Source organism: Kluyveromyces marxianus, chromosome 8 (genome assembly GCF_001417885.1).
Source record: "Kluyveromyces marxianus DMKU3-1042 DNA, complete genome, chromosome 8".
Lineage (NCBI taxonomy): Eukaryota > Fungi > Ascomycota > Saccharomycetes > Saccharomycetales > Saccharomycetaceae > Kluyveromyces > Kluyveromyces marxianus.
This window is the reverse complement of record NC_036032.1, coordinates 289,911-308,133: the sequence shown is the minus strand read 5'-3', so window position 1 is coordinate 308,133 and position 18,223 is coordinate 289,911. Positions and strand designations below refer to the sequence as shown.

General features: G+C 40.8%; 10 protein-coding genes and 1 non-coding gene across 11 annotated transcripts; 4 read left to right on the top strand and 7 right to left on the bottom strand.

Moving 5' to 3' along the window:
* Positions 1-718: 718 nt before the first annotated feature.
* IDH1 (isocitrate dehydrogenase (NAD(+)) IDH1) lies at positions 719-1,804 on the top strand (the record flags this gene model as incomplete). The annotated part of the gene is made up of 1 exon (XM_022821876.1): positions 719-1,804. The coding sequence occupies one exon, from the start codon at positions 719-721 to the stop codon at positions 1,802-1,804; it is 1,086 nt and encodes a 361-aa protein (XP_022678193.1).
* Positions 1,805-2,366: 562 nt separating this feature from the next.
* Positions 2,367-3,776, top strand: FYV10 (glucose-induced degradation complex subunit FYV10; the record flags this gene model as incomplete). Its single annotated transcript, XM_022821875.1, has 1 exon — positions 2,367-3,776. The coding sequence occupies one exon, from the start codon at positions 2,367-2,369 to the stop codon at positions 3,774-3,776; it is 1,410 nt and encodes a 469-aa protein (XP_022678192.1).
* A 35-nt stretch (positions 3,777-3,811) lies between these two features.
* Positions 3,812-4,786, bottom strand: BMT5 (25S rRNA (uracil2634-N3)-methyltransferase; the record flags this gene model as incomplete). The annotated part of the gene is made up of 1 exon (XM_022821874.1): positions 3,812-4,786. The coding sequence occupies one exon, from the start codon at positions 4,784-4,786 to the stop codon at positions 3,812-3,814; it is 975 nt and encodes a 324-aa protein (XP_022678191.1).
* A 282-nt stretch (positions 4,787-5,068) lies between these two features.
* Positions 5,069-5,551, bottom strand: GPI15 (phosphatidylinositol N-acetylglucosaminyltransferase GPI15; the record flags this gene model as incomplete). Its single annotated transcript, XM_022821872.1, has 1 exon — positions 5,069-5,551. The coding sequence occupies one exon, from the start codon at positions 5,549-5,551 to the stop codon at positions 5,069-5,071; it is 483 nt and encodes a 160-aa protein (XP_022678190.1).
* A 260-nt stretch (positions 5,552-5,811) lies between these two features.
* BDP1 (transcription factor TFIIIB subunit BDP1) lies at positions 5,812-7,623 on the bottom strand (the record flags this gene model as incomplete). The annotated part of the gene is made up of 1 exon (XM_022821871.1): positions 5,812-7,623. The coding sequence occupies one exon, from the start codon at positions 7,621-7,623 to the stop codon at positions 5,812-5,814; it is 1,812 nt and encodes a 603-aa protein (XP_022678189.1).
* Positions 7,624-7,930: 307 nt separating this feature from the next.
* Positions 7,931-9,214, bottom strand: KLMA_80134 (uncharacterized protein; the record flags this gene model as incomplete). The annotated part of the gene is made up of 1 exon (XM_022821870.1): positions 7,931-9,214. One exon carries the CDS (start codon positions 9,212-9,214, stop codon positions 7,931-7,933), a length of 1,284 nt encoding a protein of 427 aa, XP_022678188.1.
* Positions 9,215-9,416: 202 nt separating this feature from the next.
* Positions 9,417-9,492, bottom strand: KLMA_R810. Its single transcript has one exon. It is a non-coding gene; the product is annotated as a tRNA-Ile (tRNA).
* A 527-nt stretch (positions 9,493-10,019) lies between these two features.
* On the top strand, positions 10,020-12,515 carry PRK1 (Ark/Prk/Nak family serine/threonine-protein kinase; the record flags this gene model as incomplete). Its single annotated transcript, XM_022821869.1, has 1 exon — positions 10,020-12,515. The coding sequence occupies one exon, from the start codon at positions 10,020-10,022 to the stop codon at positions 12,513-12,515; it is 2,496 nt and encodes an 831-aa protein (XP_022678187.1).
* A 56-nt stretch (positions 12,516-12,571) lies between these two features.
* Positions 12,572-14,692, bottom strand: HDA1 (histone deacetylase HDA1; the record flags this gene model as incomplete). The annotated part of the gene is made up of 1 exon (XM_022821868.1): positions 12,572-14,692. One exon carries the CDS (start codon positions 14,690-14,692, stop codon positions 12,572-12,574), a length of 2,121 nt encoding a protein of 706 aa, XP_022678186.1.
* A 515-nt stretch (positions 14,693-15,207) lies between these two features.
* On the top strand, positions 15,208-16,692 carry RCM1 (rRNA (cytosine-C5-)-methyltransferase RCM1; the record flags this gene model as incomplete). The annotated part of the gene is made up of 1 exon (XM_022821867.1): positions 15,208-16,692. One exon carries the CDS (start codon positions 15,208-15,210, stop codon positions 16,690-16,692), a length of 1,485 nt encoding a protein of 494 aa, XP_022678185.1.
* A 55-nt stretch (positions 16,693-16,747) lies between these two features.
* Positions 16,748-17,857, bottom strand: LYS12 (homoisocitrate dehydrogenase; the record flags this gene model as incomplete). The annotated part of the gene is made up of 1 exon (XM_022821866.1): positions 16,748-17,857. One exon carries the CDS (start codon positions 17,855-17,857, stop codon positions 16,748-16,750), a length of 1,110 nt encoding a protein of 369 aa, XP_022678184.1.
* Positions 17,858-18,223: the final 366 nt, after the last annotated feature.

The window sequence follows — 18,223 nt, the reverse complement described above, 5'->3', positions numbered from 1 at the left end:
TTTTCCTTCCCCACCATGAATAAAAGAAAAAAATTAGAGACACAAACAATCTCGAATCGAAACGAATCTACTCTGTTACCCTCCCTCGTTAAGGAAACACCCAGACCCCACGGATCGATCCGATGAGTTTTTTTGGTTTCGTTTTTTTTTTGTTATTTTTCCCCTGCCCTGCGTGCTGCCGCTTGCTTCTCCCCGTTTTCTTCTCCGAAGACGGATCCACCCCACGTGACCTCCTTGTCAGTTCCGTAGTTTACTATAGCGGGTCCGACTTTTCTCTCGAACCCACAAGGAAAACAAAAAAAAAAAAAAATTAAATGGCGACAGAGAGGTTTCTGTATCAATTTAATATATGTATGTATTTATTTATTTATTTATATATATATATATATGATATATTATACAATACCAATATTAATATGGATTTCAACGGATTGTTGAAGAGTATATGCGGAATCTGAGAACTTTTAAAGGTCTAGTAGGTATACGGATTAGAATATCGAGTACTCAAAGCTAGGATTCTATTTCATTTGCATTGTGTTTAGGAAATACAGTGGATATTAAAGATCAAAGAAGTTTTAGTGGATTTCTCTGTTTGTATTTGAATAATTGATTCCAAGGATTTTGCTTAGCGATTAACGTAAAAAGCAGATCAGAGCAGATATTGATATTTTGATACTACTACTACTATTATTATTATTATTATTATAACTTTTTGAAAATGTTCAAACAAAGTATTGCATCCCAAAAGAAGTCATTTGCTACATTGGCAGCTGAACAACTTTTGCCAAAGAAGTACGGTGGTCGTTACACTGTGACATTGATTCCAGGTGACGGTGTTGGTAAGGAAGTTACAGACTCTGTTGTGAAGATTTTTGAGAACGAGAATATTCCAATTGACTGGGAAACCGTGGATATTTCTGGTCTGGACAACACTGAGAATGTTCAAAAGGCTGTTGAATCTTTGAAGAGAAACAAGGTTGGTTTGAAGGGTATCTGGCACACTCCAGCTGACCAAACTGGTCACGGTTCTTTGAACGTTGCTTTGAGAAAGCAATTGGACATTTTTGCCAACGTTGCTTTGTTCAAGTCCATTCCAGGTGTCAAGACCAGATTGAGCGATATAGACATGGTTATCATCAGAGAAAACACCGAGGGTGAATACTCTGGCTTAGAACACGAGTCTGTTCCAGGTGTTGTTGAATCTTTGAAGATCATGACCAAGGCTAAGTCTGAGAGAATTGCCAGATTTGCCTTTGATTTCGCTTTGAAGAACAACAGAAAGTCCGTTTGTGCTGTTCACAAGGCCAACATTATGAAGTTGGGTGATGGTTTGTTCAGAAACACCGTTAACGAAATCGGTGCTAGCGAGTACCCAGAAGTCGACGTTAAGAACATCATTGTCGACAACGCCTCCATGCAAGCCGTCGCCAAGCCACATCAATTCGATGTCTTGGTTACTCCAAACTTGTACGGTTCCATCTTGGGTAACATTGGTTCTGCCTTGATCGGTGGTCCAGGTCTTGTCCCAGGTGCTAACTTCGGTAGAGAATACGCTGTCTTCGAACCAGGTTCCAGACACGTCGGTATGGACATCAAGGGCCAAAATGTTGCTAACCCAACCGCTATGATCTTGTCCTCCACCCTAATGTTGAGACACCTAGGTTTGAACGCTTACGCCGACAGAATCTCCAAGGCTACTTACGACGTTATCGCTGAAGGTAAGGCCACCACCAAGGACATTGGTGGTTCCGCTTCTACCTCCGAATTCACAAACGCCGTCATCGAAAAGCTGTCCAAGTTATAAACTAAACTACATTCAAAAAGATATAAATTAACAACATTCACATCCCCATTCCCTCCCCTCCCCCCATCCCCTCTCAATGAGGAGGAAATAAAGTAAAAATAAAATGGGATACGTGGTCCATACATCGGAAATTATCCCGTTCCCTCTAGAATATACAATTTTTTCTTTCGTTTCAGAATCATCTCTCAAGAACTATTTACTTACTTCCTGAAAGGAATTCCTCTCAAATAAACTTGTATATCATGACTTAAGACTTAGAAGAACAACCTAAATTAAATATAATATATTCCGTAATAATTCGCTCAGTGGCAGCACTGTTATTAGTGCCTTCTCTAACGCTGTTCTTCTCTGTACTCTTTACTCTATAGGACTTTTTTTCTTCTTCTTGATCCCCCCATATTAAAGGTAAAGTCCGTTTACTGAAATATATTTTAGAGGGTTTCGATTCAAAGGGGTGATTTTAACACTGCGTATGGTACATAACAATGAACCGAATAATAACTGCAACATAACAGGACAAGGGTAACTGATCTTGCCGAAGTAGAAGTCTTGAGGTTTGGTCATGACGTCCCTGAACGAACCTAGTGTGGATTTCCACTTGAAGTTGAATCAGCAGCAATTTAATATACCTTCTGAATTGTTGAAGCGAAACTGGGATAAATGTAACAAGCTGTACAGCAGCTATTCGCAGGAGCTACAAGAACAATTTGGAGTACTTGAAACGCTTCTTGAAGACCCTGCAAATGATGAAAAGTCAATAGAGAAGTTGAATGACATTATCAACACTGTTGGTGTGTTGCAAAAGAGATTGACCCACTTACATGATTATGAAATGAAGATATTAAACAGGATTGAGAAGAGAGTAGCCTACTTCAAGGAGTTCCAAAGGTTTAAAGATGAGTCCAATAATGATGGAATTCTTAAATGGTACAAATCGTATACCGATATTCTGATTTCAGACTATTTGGTAAGGCATGGTTCGAATTTTACGAATTGTAATGATAATGAGGGGAAAGTAAACCCAGGTATTGAGTTCATAAGGAACAGAGGGTTAGAGGATTTGATTGATTACGAAATACTTGTGGAGTCCAATAAAATTTCTATAGAGTTGCTTGCAAACAAAAATTTGGGACCCTTACTGGAATGGATTGAAAACAACCAAGATTATCTAGTGAAAAAGGGATCACATTTGCAATTTCAAGCACTTTTGCAGCAATATATTGAATTGGTACGGTCTTCTGATTATCGTGGTGCTATAAGGTGTTTCCAAAAACATTTGTTCAAGTTTGTGGACGTCTATCCTATGGAGTTGAAGCTAGCAGCTGGAATTCTAGCCTTCTTCAAAAGTTGTTTAAGTGATTCTAAAGAAGACGAAATGGACAATGGACAGAGGTTATTTCAATCTTATTTCAGGAAACCAATGTATAAGACAACCCCATTATCTTCATTATCCGCTAATAATGTAGTACGAAATGCAGAACTCCATCGCTATGGTCCGTTGTTAAGCAGCGAAAGATGGGAATCCTTGAACGAAATGTTCTTACATGAATTCTATTCATTATACAAGATATCATACCATGATCCTCTTTTGATTTATGTCTCGCTTGGTATCTCCTCATTAAAGACCAAGGATTGCGGACATACCCTTTCAAATCAATTGATTCCACATAGCAACGTGGACTTAAATGAATATGTTAAATCTAATGTTGTAAATACAGATTGTCCCGTCTGTAATCCGGACATTCACCCATTATCAGAAAACTTACCTTATGCGCACCATGTTCAATCGAGCCTCTTTGAAAACCCTATCATGCTACCGAATGGGAATATCTATGACTCTGATAAGCTTGTTCTCTTATCAAAGAAGTTGAATAAATTGGGATACACGAACCTTAATGATAACCAGGTTATGGATCCCATTGATAAGTCTATATATTCAGTTACCGATTTTATAACAATGTATCCGACATAAATCTACATAGAAATTAAGGCATGGTAAGAGCCCTGTTAATCTGAATCGCTATCGTCCCCTTTCAAAGGCTTTTTGGAGTGTTTGCGCTTGTTGAACATTTCAAATACGTACATTCTGGCGTCTCTCTGTTCTGCTGGCTTTGTAGTTGTCATCTCATTGTTAGTTCTTCTATGACGATATGCAGGGAATTTGTTCCAATCAAACTTGCCTGACTCTTGGACTTTCCAACCATTATCCTTAGCTAGGATTTTTATTTGCCAGGAATCATAAGGTTCCCCAGTAAACAACGAAAGACAGACTTTACCAAATCCTTTATCATCCACATTTGCATCTGAATTAGTTAAGTAACCACCCATAGACTCTGTGGATGCTTTGCCCTGTTGATTATTGTTCACAAGTTGGAATAATTGTTTACAACTAGCAAAGTATTTGTGCATTAATTGCTGGTGCTCGAAAATATTTCTATCTTGGTCCTTGATCCCACGACCTGTGTGTGGGAAGTTGAAGACAATGAATTCGAGTTTTGTGGAAGCCCATTGACTCCCAGCAACTTTGTGCCATGGCGTCTTCTTTGTGATTTTCATCGTCTTGATAAGGTTTGTTGCGTCAACTCCAAATAGAACCGTAACGTTGTTTTCCTTCAAAAAGTTATAGTTCTCGTCAAAGCTATTTGGATATTTGAGCTGTAGCTCCTTTACACCACTATCGTAACTGGTTACAACCAACTTCTCTGGTGCAACATATCCTTCTTCGATGATGCTCTTAGCGAAAGAAAAATCACCTTCACCCACAAGCAGAACGGTAGAATCCTTTTTAAACGGTATAAACCCTGAACCTCTCTCCTTCTGTAGTTCTCTTTGCCTTTCGGGTTGTTTTGTGGGTTTACCCTTCGCTAGCTCATGTTGTTGTCTCTTTTTAAGTTTGATGGTCTTCTTTTCAATCTCTTGATGCCTCAGTAATGCACCTTTGAGCCCCTTCGATGAGCTTTTACCCTTTAGTTTTCTGGCCATAGCTAATATTATGTACGATATTAAACTTTATCAACCCCAAATACTGTTGGTTTGGGCTATTATGATGCAATTACTCCACTAATTATTACATTCTCATTCATTAGTACTTCAGAGCTCAATCTCATCTCATCGCAGTGATTTTTTTTTTCCACTACTAGAGCCATCTACGAACAAATTGGCGTGAATTCGCCTATAAACGGGTACTAGCTCATGGAGCCTAGGTAATGTGTTCTGTGTGGTGGTATGATTCGGTTAGTAATGCTGTAATGGATCATGGTAATACTATACTATGATATGATGTAATGTAATAAATATCACGTGACATACTTCAAACAGAACTTGGAGCTCATATTGGTCCTTTACAACCAATGCAAGATAAGAAACCACTAGTAAACCTTTGAATGCCTCGTTAATAAAGACGTCTTCGATTTGATCCTGTGGAATAAACTTAACTGTACTAAAGAGAGCCTTGTTGATACTTTGAGGCAGCAGTAACAATCCCCCCGAAGATGCAATCTGAATACCTTGGCAGGGTATGGACTGTACATAATCTGTAATAGGAGCGCGAACACATAGGAGCAATACTACCCCATATACAACTGCAGAATTAACATTTTGCAACTGATAGATATGAGATGAAATGATCAACAATGCGTACATGCATATTAGTGGTATTTGTCTTGATAAAAAATGGCCAACGGATCTATCTTTTGACACGAATTGAACTATATGCTCTGTACCAAGCTCAGTAACAACGATAGGCATTCTTCTCCGTCAAAATTTCAATACATTGAGACCATTACTAGAACCAAATATTCATCTTTATTATGCTGTTTTTTCACACTCATTACTGCTTGAAAGTACTAGGAATCTTTCATTTTTATCTATGCCTAAATACGTAATAAAAACCTGCTAATGAACAGAGAGAATTTGAGTAAAGAATAAGAGACAGTAAAAATACTTGAACTTTTGGCCTATTTATTTTTATTATATTATTATACTACATACCGAAACAACTTTAAGGCTTATGTCTCTTCAGTTACTTCTTCAGCCCTCTTTTTCTTTAGATCGTCAATAGAACCCAAAACAATTTCAGATTTTCTGTACTCTCTAAGCTGTTCTTGTCTTCCGCCTTGTTTCCCTCTCTGTGCCCTTTCGTGTTCCTTGACACTTTGCTGTTTGATATCTTGTTCTCTTGCATTTTGACGTTCTACCTCGATCTGTTTCAAATGCTCCTCATGCTCAACTTGAAGTTGATCCAAACGTTTGTTGAATTCATGAACAGTCCCGATTGTTTTTCTAGTTTCCTGGCAGTACTGGTCAAAGTTTGGTGGAAGTTTGGATCGTAGAGCAAGCTCAATCATTATTGGATGCTTTTTTTCCTCGTTGACAAATTTAGACTTAATTTGTCGCCTTGTTCTGTATGGGAACAGTTGTGAAATCAAGTTGAAGTCCGTACCCCACATTGATAAAGCCTGGTAGAATTTAATCATTTCCTCAGTTGTCCATGGATCCGTGAACTGCTGTCTTCCGTACGTTGCTGAGTTGTATAGATTTTCGAAGGGGTTATTCTGGATCTTCTCCTTTGAAGAATTTTCCAACGATGCGTTCTTGTGTCTATCAACAACCGTAGATTCTTCATCCACAACCATTGAACCATCGGCACTCATCTTCAATTGAATACCTTGGCGAGGTTTTTCATCAGGAACCTCTGTATTTAATAGCTCTTGGGCGGCTTTCTTTCTCTCTTCCTTCAGTTTAGACTCTTCCTCTGTGACTAGGTCGTTTAAAGATTTGAACTCACGTCTTGCCGTTTCCCTCAATTCTCTTCTCTTTTTCCGTCTTTCAGCCTTCAATCGGGCGGCTTCCTTGGCTCTGGTGAAATTTTCAGATATTTCTCCAATAGGAAGCGTTGGCTTACATAGATCAGCCATCGTGAAATTCTCCTCATCGATCAAGTATTTAGAGGAGTCCGTGTCGGCAATTTTCTTTGGAATCATCTTCAAATTCGCTATTGTGTATTTCTGATAAAGATCATCGGTCCGTTGGAAGATATCGTCCGTGTTTTCAGCGTCCCCGGCTGGTTTTGCAGTTAATGAATCATCGTCTGGGCTACTCATCCTGGACACAATACTAATTCTTTGGACTTTCCCAGATCCTTTCCCAACAGAAGATCTCGAAGACATACGTCTCCGTTTGATGGCCTGTAAAGAAGAATCATTCTCGGAGTTGATACTCAGGCTTTTTTTCCGTAAAGAACCTGTTGATATTGTGGATAGTCTTCTACTCTTTTCGGGCACAGAACCAGAAACAGAGCCATTTGCAGGGTTTGCGCCCATAAACCCAGACTTAAAAGTTGGTTTGGCCGCTGAAAGAGAGTCAAGTCTGCTAGACCTCCGGCGACTAGCCGTACTTGAAACCGCTACAACTGGTATCTGAGTACTGGTTCTCGAAGGCCCCAAGTCTCTAGCCATAGTCGTTTGGCTTAACGGATCATCTTCCTCGAAAGTAACCCCCCCATTTTTACCAATATTATCCTGATTCTCTCCAGAACCAGTTGTTTCTACAGCACTTCCAGACAGTACTTTACCACTCTCATTCTCATTCTCGTTCTGCGTCTCGGATTTCTCTACCTCACCTTGGTTACTTGCTTCCGATGGCTCTGCATTTTCTACCTCACTCGCCTTGTTGGCAGATACTACCGTTTCTGGGGTCTCTCCCGGTCCTGCTGGCCCCACTGGCTTTTGAGCGCTGCTTGTCTGCGCCGAACTAATCTGTCTTCTCTCTCTAAGCTTTGGAACAAAACGCTTCGCGCTCTTATTCACCACACTACTCATTATTTTGATGAATTCCCCAACCCTGTTGCTTCCTATTAGTTTCTGGGCAATTATCTCCAATGACAGAACTAAACTCTGTTGTTTAAAGCTTGCTTAACGTGTTGTCCCATTGTTGATTATTCTTCTTCTAGCTTGTGATGCGACGAAATACTGTGCTTGATTCTAAAATATATATGTATCATTTCCGGGTAACACTTTGTATATCTAAATAGTATACCATATAGAATATATATACTTTACGTGAATTAGCAAGAAGGAGTACAACACAGAGATGGTAGTGGCGGTGGTGGTGGTGCTATTGTTGATACTAGTAAGGTTTGTAACGGTGTTCTTTGTCCTTCTTACTCTTCTTTTCCTTCCTTTCCTTTTTAGTCTTTTTATCCTTCTTCTTCTTGTCCTTCTTGTCTTTCTTACTCTTCTTGTCCTTCTTGTCCTTCTTCTTCTTCTTATCCTCTTCGTCAGATGAGCTCGAGCTCGAGCTCGAATCAGAACTTTCTTGTGTGTGTGTTGCACCAGTTTCCATGGTTTCATCCATGTCCATATCTACCTCTGCTACCGAATTGGCAAAAGCAACGAACGGCTGAGTGTAATCCCAGAACTCGCTTGGCACGTTTAGAGAATTTGTAGTATCCTTCCACACATTGACGTAACCGTCTTCACCACAAGAGTAGAGCAGGTTATTGCTATTCTTGGGGATTAGAACGTCCCTAATCACTTCGTTTCCATGAGCATCGGGTATCACCAACGCGTTTTCCACGTCTGCTCTTTCGTTTTGGAACGGTATTATCTTGAGCTCCCCTCTTGTGTCGTGCGATTTGCCAGTAGCAATGAAGGACGGATACACATCAATCACGTAGTCGCACCCCCACTTTTCTCTTATATCCCCGAACTCTAATGGCTTAGGCTCGACCATATCGTTGGACTTGTCGTTCAATTCATGCACCGCGAACGTCTCCATGTGCGACAAACTCCAGATTCTGTTTGGAGCAAGCCATCCGCACGAATGGATCGACGCAAAGTTTATCACCTGGTGCAACGCATCTTCCTCTTCCGGCTGTGTCAGATCGTATATGTTAACGTAACCATCGGTGGACCCGCTCATCAGCAAGTTAGGATCGCATGGGTGGAATTTAATGTCCGTTATATCGTCGTGATGAGAATCGATAAACGACCTCACCGGTTTCGACCAGTTTCTGATATCGTAGATGTGTAACTCGGCATCGTAGTCCTTCAATTCCGTACCACACGCCAGCAAGTTGTGGCGCGAGTCCAATGAGTAGAATGGAGAGCTCTTCTCGTTCTGCAAAAGGGCAACGTTGCTCTTGGATCTCACATCCCACACTTTGACACCGTCTTCTGCCGCAGTGGCTATAAGAGACCCTGCATCGAAATCCGAATTTATCACTTTCATATCGTTGATGGAGGATCCGTGGCATTGGATGCTGGAGATCGTCTTTAAGTTGTTCCAGTCCATCAAGTGGATGGACCCGTTACTCAAAGATGTAACTAAACCATGCTGGTATAAAGGGCTTAACTTCAAGCACCAGTTGTTTTCCTCAAAGTAGTGGCACTTGTATTTGTTGAATGACATGGTGGATATTTGCAGTTGCTGCACCCTAAGGGAGAAAGTATATTGCTTGCCAGCTGTTATTACTTGTCTGGTACACCAGATGAGTATAAGATGAGATGAGATGAGATGAGAGCTGTAACGTAACGCAAAAGAAAAGTGACTAAAAAGTGTTTAAAGTAAAAATAAAAAAAAAAAAAAAATTGGTGAGGTTTTATCAAAAAGAATGGTTCCTAGCGGGATCGAACCGCTGATCCCCGCGTTATTAGCACGGTGCCTTAACCAACTGGGCCAAGGAACCAATTCGTTGGGAAGACGACGATCATTTTTGAGGTATGTTCAGCAGTGGTACTCATCATACTCAAACTCATCCTCATACTTATACTTACACTAAATAAAACACAGACATAAACCACTTACTCTGGCTGGCTCAATCACTCCCTACCCCCAAAACATGACAAAAAGGCGAACATATCCCAGCCAGTCTCCCAGCCCAAACTATTCTTACCCAAACGCCCCTATTCTAGGGTCCTGGCCCTTCTCTGGCAGCTACTATTATTATTTTTCACGTACAGAAAAAAGAGCTTAGATTTGGCACTCGACTAATTTGAACTAAATACAAAATACAATACCCATTTCACTGCGGTTGATTTGGAATTACAAGGATTTGAAGGACGGTAAAGGGCTAAATGTGCTGATTGCTGGTATACTGAAACACTAGAGAAACGATTGATAAGGATTTGAGCTTTTTTTTGGTTTTTTTTTTTGGTTGATAGTTAGTTTATTTTGTGATTGAAGGCAGTGTGGATTTTTGGAAACATTATAAGTTATGAATCAACCGCACATTGAAAAGTATGCACCCGGGACTGTGTTGCCCGTTGGGTCGCATCAGGTTAAGATTTTAAAGTATTTGGCTAGTGGTGGGTTTGCACATGTGTATTCTGTTCAAATCAGCCCTCCAGACCCAGTTTGTCCAGACAATATCGCATGTTTGAAAAGGGTTGTTGTGCCAGACAAGGCGAATCTCAACACTTTGAGGGCGGAAGTTGATACTATGAAGACGCTTCGGGGTAACCAGTGTGTAGTGTCGTATATTGACTCACATGCTACGAAATCTCCGGTAAATCCTGGGATGTATGAGGTGTATTTGTTGATGGAGTATTGTTCTCGAGGCGGTCTCATTGACTTTATGAATACGAGGTTGCAGCATCGACTTACAGAATCTGAAGTACTCAATATTATGAGCCAGGTATGTCAGGGTGTAGCTGCAATGCATGCATTGCAGCCTCCGTTGATCCATAGGGATATCAAGATTGAGAATGTTTTAATATCGAAAAACGGGCAATTCAAGCTTTGTGACTTTGGATCAGTTTCTGGGGTTATTCGGGCACCAAGAAATACAGAGGAGTTCAATTATGTGCAGTACGATGTTATGAAAAATACCACGGCCCAATATAGGTCCCCAGAGATGATCGATTTGTACCGTGGGCTGCCCATTGACGAGAAGTCGGATATTTGGGCCCTTGGTGTGTTTTTGTACAAGGTATGTTATTACACAACACCATTCGAAAAGAACGGGGAGTCTGCAATCTTGTCTTCCACTTTCCAGTTTCCCTCGTACCCGCAGTATTCGGATAGAGTGAGAAACCTCATAAGTGTGATGCTTCGTGTAGATCCGTTGAAGCGCCCTAACATTTGCCAAGTGTTGGAAGAAGTTTCCCGTATCCAAGGCGTGCCTTGTCCAATTAAAAATTTCTACTTGTTGAGGGTTATGGACAAGCATTCTCCCAAAAATCTATCCCCTGTGCCTCCTCAACTTTTATCATCTCCTTCTCATATGGCCATGCCAAATCAACACCAGCATCAACACCAGCACCAACACCAGCATCAGCATCAGAATCAGCATCAGCCAGAGCTACAACCATCTAGTATAAACGCTGTGCCTGCTCAAAACATGAACCATATGCCATTCTTGCACATTTCTAAGAGCCAGCCATCCATAGGTCAAATGGACTATGCGCCATTCGTCCCCAATGTTGTCCATACATCCATGAAGAGTAGCAATAAGGACTACTCAACGAGTGATCCATTTTTAAAGATCGATAAGTCAGCATTGTTGACTCAAACACCTTCTAAAATTGATGGAATGCCAAAAGGTTTCAAAGGTCCCTCTCTTGAATACCAGCAACCACCACCACAGCAATACCAGCAACAAACTCAGCCTCAGCCTCAGCCTCAGCCTCAACGTCTGACAAGAGCGCAAACGGTCACACCTAGAAACTCTGTCAGTCCTGTTAGAGTAGGAGGGGGTAGAGGTGCAATCGCGAGTATCGTTGCTAGTAATAAAACTTCGATAGACAAACCAAGGTACGTTGATTCAGAGACCCAAACAAGTGAAATCCCTTCAGAATTAAATTTGTCTCGGTCAACTTCTAAAAAATCAATAGCCTCGTCGACTCTGTCTCTATCATCTACTGAATCCTTGGAGGCCATTTCCACTGGTGGAAGCTTAACTCGTCGTATGAGTAATACTCTGAAAAAGGTTGTCACTGGTGAAAAGAGAGGATTCTCACCTATCAGATCAGCTCAGAATACAGGAGAAAGTGTCAAATCTGCATTTAACGCCCTTCGTAAAGGTATCTCCACCCTGCAGTTCACTGGTGACGGTAATTCTAGAAAGAATTCCCAAGAATTTAGAAAATACAGAAATGCATCTAATACTTCTATCCCAGAAAGATCAGAAAGTAATAACAAAGCACACAGAAGATCAACCAGCTCATTTTCATTTGTTCCTGAAAACGGCGAACACGACCCTAAACGTGACTCTAATATCGATGTCACGCCAGTTTCTCTGAGAAGATCTTCATCATTGAAGGCATCTTCATCCATTCAAAAGCGTGTCAAGGATTTAATCAATGCAAAGGATATCCCAAACAATTCGACTGCCACTGGTTATGGTAAGTATACAGACTCGATGAGAAAGAAAGAACTAGATCATCGTAAAAGTAAAAGTGTTATTTTCAATAACAACAAGAAAATTGATGGCAATAACAATAGTAAAACTAATGATGAAAGAAAATCGAGCGTGGTTTTAACGCCACTAAAGGTGTCAACTAAAACTAAACCTGTCCCACCGCCAAAACCAGCGCATCTTAAACCAAATCTACCGCCAAAACCAAAACACTTAAAGTCTAAAAGTACTGTTTCTACACCTTCCATTGGCAAAAAATCTGATCAAGAAACTGATATAGACTCGGAGGAAAGCGATTTCCCAACGCCAGACACAATTAGAGATTTTGAAAGAAGGTTCCCGAGTGCATTATAGAATACTTTGAAACTTATGTATGTGTGTTATTGTATGTATATATATCGTAATTTTGATTATTCTGACTCACTCCATTCCTCGAAAGAATCCAAAATAAAATCGGTAGCTTCTTCGAAACGTTCATCAAAGATATTCGTCATACCATCACAATCCGCCTTTAAAACCCGTCCATACTTTTTTCTCAACTTTTTAGTATCATTTGCTGCGCTACCCCAGCAAGAATGTGAGTTACTTGTGAACACAAGAGAGTTCTTGAAATACCAATCTCCCAAAGATTCGTCAATCAGCGGCACCATCACCTTTAATGGTTTTTTATCTAAGAAAGATATAGCACATTTAACGACCGATCTCGTGTCTCTGTGACCCAGCAAATGAACAATACCTCCGTAAGCATCCCCGATGCCCACGAATGCAAGTTTCTGTAAATTTTGGAAGAATTTTAGGTAATTGTCCCATAGATATATTAGAATTTCTTGAGATGATACAACCCCTGGATAGTTAGCTTGCTCAAAAATAGTTTGTGGGATGTTTATGTCGATTATACCATATTTTCTATCAATTGACCATTTAATCATTTTCAAGGCATTATCAACAATGATAGAGCTGGATGGATCAATAATACCAGTTTGTGAATCCCGTTCCGACCAGATTTCTGGAGTGTCATGAACAATCACAATTAGAGTATCTGAATCCTGTATGCCAGAGGTACAAAGCATTGTATTAGCAGGTAGATCCATATCCAAGATAGGCAATTGGGAAAAGCCGTATTGGGATGACAGTTGGTTTACTTGGTAATCCCTAATGGCATTTAATAGCGGGAAATTTCTTGTATCGAGCGATGACGTGACTGCATCTTTGAAGTTTATTCCATCATTTCCGTGTCTGTTTTTAAAGCAGGTCCAATATTTCGACTGTGTCTTGATGACAGTTTCAATTATTTTGATGGCTTCTGGTGTAGGCTGTTTTTTAGGGTTTGGTAGTTCATCTGGTGGTTCTCCGAGTAGAACTTTCGTAACACCAAGGGCGGATTTAGCAATGGCATCCAAATTGTATCCACCTTCTAATACAACGCATAAATTACCTTTTGCCAAAGACATTAGCATATGTGTCATATGACCGTAACATGCAGGTGTAACATGGCATTGACCAATTGTGTCACCATCCGCGGCATCAAATCCTGATGATATTATGACCAAATCTGGTTCATACTCACGGCCAAGGGGCATGATAACTTGTTCAAAAGCCCACATGTATTCTGCGTCACCAACACCACCAGATGGCCAAGTAATATTACAGTTAAAACCTTCACCTTTACCCTCACCTGTTTGGTCGTAATTTCCATGGATGGTACCAGGATAGTACTTACCTAGTTGGAATCTATGCAAGGAAACATATAGGACTCTGTCGTCCTCGTAAAAAGTCTTTTGTGTACCATTCCCATGGTGGATGTCCCAATCCACAATCATGATTTTACGAACACTCTCGGGATAAGACTTTAGCATATTGGCAGCAGCAACAGCAACGTTGCTAAAAAGGCAGAACCCACCTGCCACTTCTGGCTCAGCATGATGACCAGGAGGTCTGACCACTGCGATGGAATTCTTCACACGTCCCTCAACTACCGCTTTACAGGCCTCGATGGCACCACCACAGGAAAGCTTTGCACTGAGGAATGAGTCGTTGTTGAAATAGACTGAATCGCCGCCCTCAGTTTCCTTCAAGAGCCTCTCGCGTTCTAATTGCTCGGTTTTCGTTATAAATTCGAGGTGTTCCCTAGAATGGACCTGTAGAATCTCCTCTTCTTCAGCCTCACGCACAGGAATCTTCTCCATTAAATCACCAATTGAGTCCGCACCACTCAAAGTAGGATCCTGGATCAACCCATTTTCCGCAAGAATCTTGTACACACGGTAGATACGTCTTGGATCCTCCGGATGTGGGTCGATATACTCAAAGTAGGATGTAAATATCTTGGCGTGATACCGCATCCGTACATCATAACAAATACCTGTCTTCAAAAGACTATATCTAATATTAGGCTTTGTAGCAGGAACAATTACTGGTCTTTGTCCTTGATTTTGCACCTTAACCTTGACCTCATCTTTAGGTGACTCCCTCTTGACTTCTTTGACATTTGGTCTTTCTAACGGCTCTTCAGCCGCATTCTTATTTTCCATTTTCGAAACACAATACAAAGAAAACTAATTCCACACTAAGTTCCTAATTCGCTTCCGGAACGCTTTATTCGCCCTTATATTCCACTTAAATTATTCGACGAATACGTATTACCACTATTATGTCTCGTATTTCTTGAGTCGCTTCTTTTACCCGCCAAAAATATTCCAAATTGCAAAATAACCAAACTAAAGTTTTTGTTTAAACTATTATCTAGCAATTGTTTGATAGTTCTTCGCACACAATATCGTCACCAAAACTCCTCAATGGTCTCTTTTTGTTTCCGAAACCTTGCTTCTAACGCTTCTTGTTGTAGTATGTTGGTGTGTTGATCTTTTTTAATGTTTTTGTTTCGAACTGAGGTGATAAGTAAAAAGAAATAATTTTCCAGTACAATATTGAAAAGTTGCGTAGGATGAGCGATGAGGAACGATATATGTTAAAGAAGGGAGAAAGAACAGATATTAAGCGGCTTTGTTGTGTGCTTATTTATTGAGATAGTGTGGTGGAAAGCAAGATGGAGTTCTACCGTGATGCAACATGGGTTTTGGAGTACGTAGAGAAGGAGCTTTCGAATGAGAAGCGTACTGCGGGATCACTGCAAACGTTAGTTGTTTCGAGCTGTAAACGGTATAAGTTAAAGACCAATCCACGTCACATATATGCTATTGTGAGCAGCACATGGCAATATAGGGAGTATCTTGATAAGATTATCAAGAAGAGCAGAATTCTGGAGGATATTCCCAAGAAGAAGGGCAAGCCATTGTTTAATAAAGACACTATTCGGTTGTTGGTACACGACTTGTTACTTTCGAAATCGAAGCGGATTCAGATGGGGAAGCACCCAATCAAGTCTTTTATTTTGAAGCATCAGACACGGTTAAAGGCGGAATTGACCAAGCTCAAGGTTAAGCTTAAGGTTGCTAGTTTGTCGCAGTTGGTCAAAAATGAGAATGATGCTGAGGATGTTACTCCGGTACGTTGGATTCGTATCAACCCGATCCTTGTCAAGGACAAGTACGAAGAAGTGCTGTCTGAGCTAAACAAGAAGTTCCCTCAAAGGGTTGACTCCTGGACAGATATCGTGCCTGGAAGTATATATTACGATGAGTATATTCCAAACTTGTTTGGGGTTCATCCAGGCGACAAGATCACATCGCATGAGCAATATAAGAGAGGAAAGATCATCATTCAGGATCGAGCCTCTTGTTTTCCATCTCATATTCTAAACCCGGGCAAAGACGACGTTGTTATTGATGCATGTGCTGCGCCAGGTAATAAAACAACGCATGTAGCCGCACATATATTTGGCGACAGTGATACTACTATAGACAAGGTGCAAATACATGCATTTGAAAAGGATCCCGAGAGAGCTAAGACACTACAAAAGATGATAACCACTGCAGGGTGTAGCAAGGGTATCAAGATTCATGTTGGTGATTTCACAAAGATTGGTAAGCCGGAACAATTCCCAAACGTTACGGGATTCATTGTGGATCCAAGTTGCTCAGGATCGGGTATCTTTGGAAGAAAAGCTATTGATAGAGTTAATTTGAACAAGAAGGCTAGTGACGGTGAAGTGGATGCTGATACAGATGAACCGGCAGACTCAGTCGAACAGGAGAAGGAAATTATCATGAAAGAGCAGGATCTTAAGAACAGGTTGGCCAAGTTGTCTTCTTTCCAGTATCAGATTGTAAAGCATGCAATGTCATTCCCAAGCGCTAAAAAGATATGTTATAGTACCTGCTCAATTCATGCTGAAGAAAACGAGCGTGTAGTGGTAGATTTGCTATTAGATTCTAAGGTGAAAGAATGGGGCTGGAGAGTCCGTAAAAGAAGCGGTGTGATTCCAACATGGCCAAGAAGAGGTTTCGTCAGCGAGTTCGAAGAGGTCTTCCCAAAGGAGGATGCTCAAGAAATTGCGGAAGGATGTATCAGAGCACTGCCAAAAGAAGATGGTGGGATCGGTTTCTTTGCCGTATGTTTCGAGCGTGACTAATAGGTAACAAAATTATCGTGTAGAGAATACATACATGTATATATATTTAAAAGGTTTAATCTAGCTTAGACAAGACATCTTCCAAGACCTCTTGCGTGGTAGAGTTACCACCTAAATCAGGGGTCAAATACTTACCTTCTCTAATGTTAGCATCGACAGCCTTGTGAATGTCCTTAGCGGCATCAGGGTAGCCCAAAAACTCTAGCATCAAAGCTGTAGATCTGATAGTAGCAATTGGGTTGGAGATACCCTTACCTGCAATGTCTGGAGCTGAACCATGACATGGTTCACCAATAACGATGTTAGGACCAACGTTGGCAGATGGCACGACACCTAGAGAACCGACTAGAGCAGCTGCACCATCCGATAGAATATCACCATATAAGTTTGGAGCAACGATAACGTCGAAGCATTCAGGCTCTCTGAACAATCTGTACACCATAGAATCGACAATTTGTTCGTTGTAAGCAACCTTACCAAACTTGTCTTTGTTGGCTTCGTAGGTTTCTCTGCACACTTCTCTGAAAAGACCGTCAGATTGTGACAAAACGTTGGACTTATGCGTAACTGTCAAAGTAGCATGTCCTCTTTGTTCTAATCTTTGTTGAGCAATCTCAAGAGCTATCGTAGCAATCTTCTTGGTAGCGACTTCTGTGATCCTCTTGGTTGCATCAGCAACTCTTGTACCAGTAGCCTCGTCAATGTAAGATTTTTCCAACTTGATATACAAGTCTTCAGTGTTTTCTCTCACGATAACCATGTCTACAGGTCTATCTTTAGTACCTTCAACTGCCTTCACTGGACGGACGTTAGCATAGAGACCCAAACTCTTTCTAAGAGCAACAATTGGGGAAGAGTAACCTTCAACCTTGGTAGTTGGTGACTGCACAGCACCAAACAATGCACCCTGGCATTGCTTCTGCAAAACTTCAACGGTTTCGTCAGGTAGTGCCTTACCAGTGTTCTGGAAGGTCTCCCAACCTGCCTGCAAATCTATGAACTTAAAAGACAACCCGTGTCTAGCATTCAAAGACTCTAGTACTTTCTTACCAGCTGGAATCACCTCCTTCCCAATACCATCACCAGGAATTAAACCAATTGTTAGCTGTTTACCATTTGTAGCGTATGCACGACGGGAAACTTGTAGCACTCTAGATCTCAACATCTCTTAACTTGTATGTGAAGCGTACTCTCTTTACTCTTAGCCTTAGATTTTGAAGAACTAAGATTACTTAAAGTATTCTGGCTTTAACAACAATAAGAGTATTGATTCGATGCACCAATATGTTAAAATGGTTCTTCTTCCCCCATATATACTCTCTTCATTCTACATGACTGTCAATACACACCCAATGACTGAATGATTCATGGTTACAATTCCTGTGGAATTTATTGTCCAATTGGGTCAGGTGACTATAAACGAAATAAGAGTAAATTACAAGACACACACACACCTGTTTCGCACATTTGTAGTATTGATTCGAAGCCGGTCATTATGTTAGGGGTCCAAGTGGGGCCTTTGGCCCTTCAA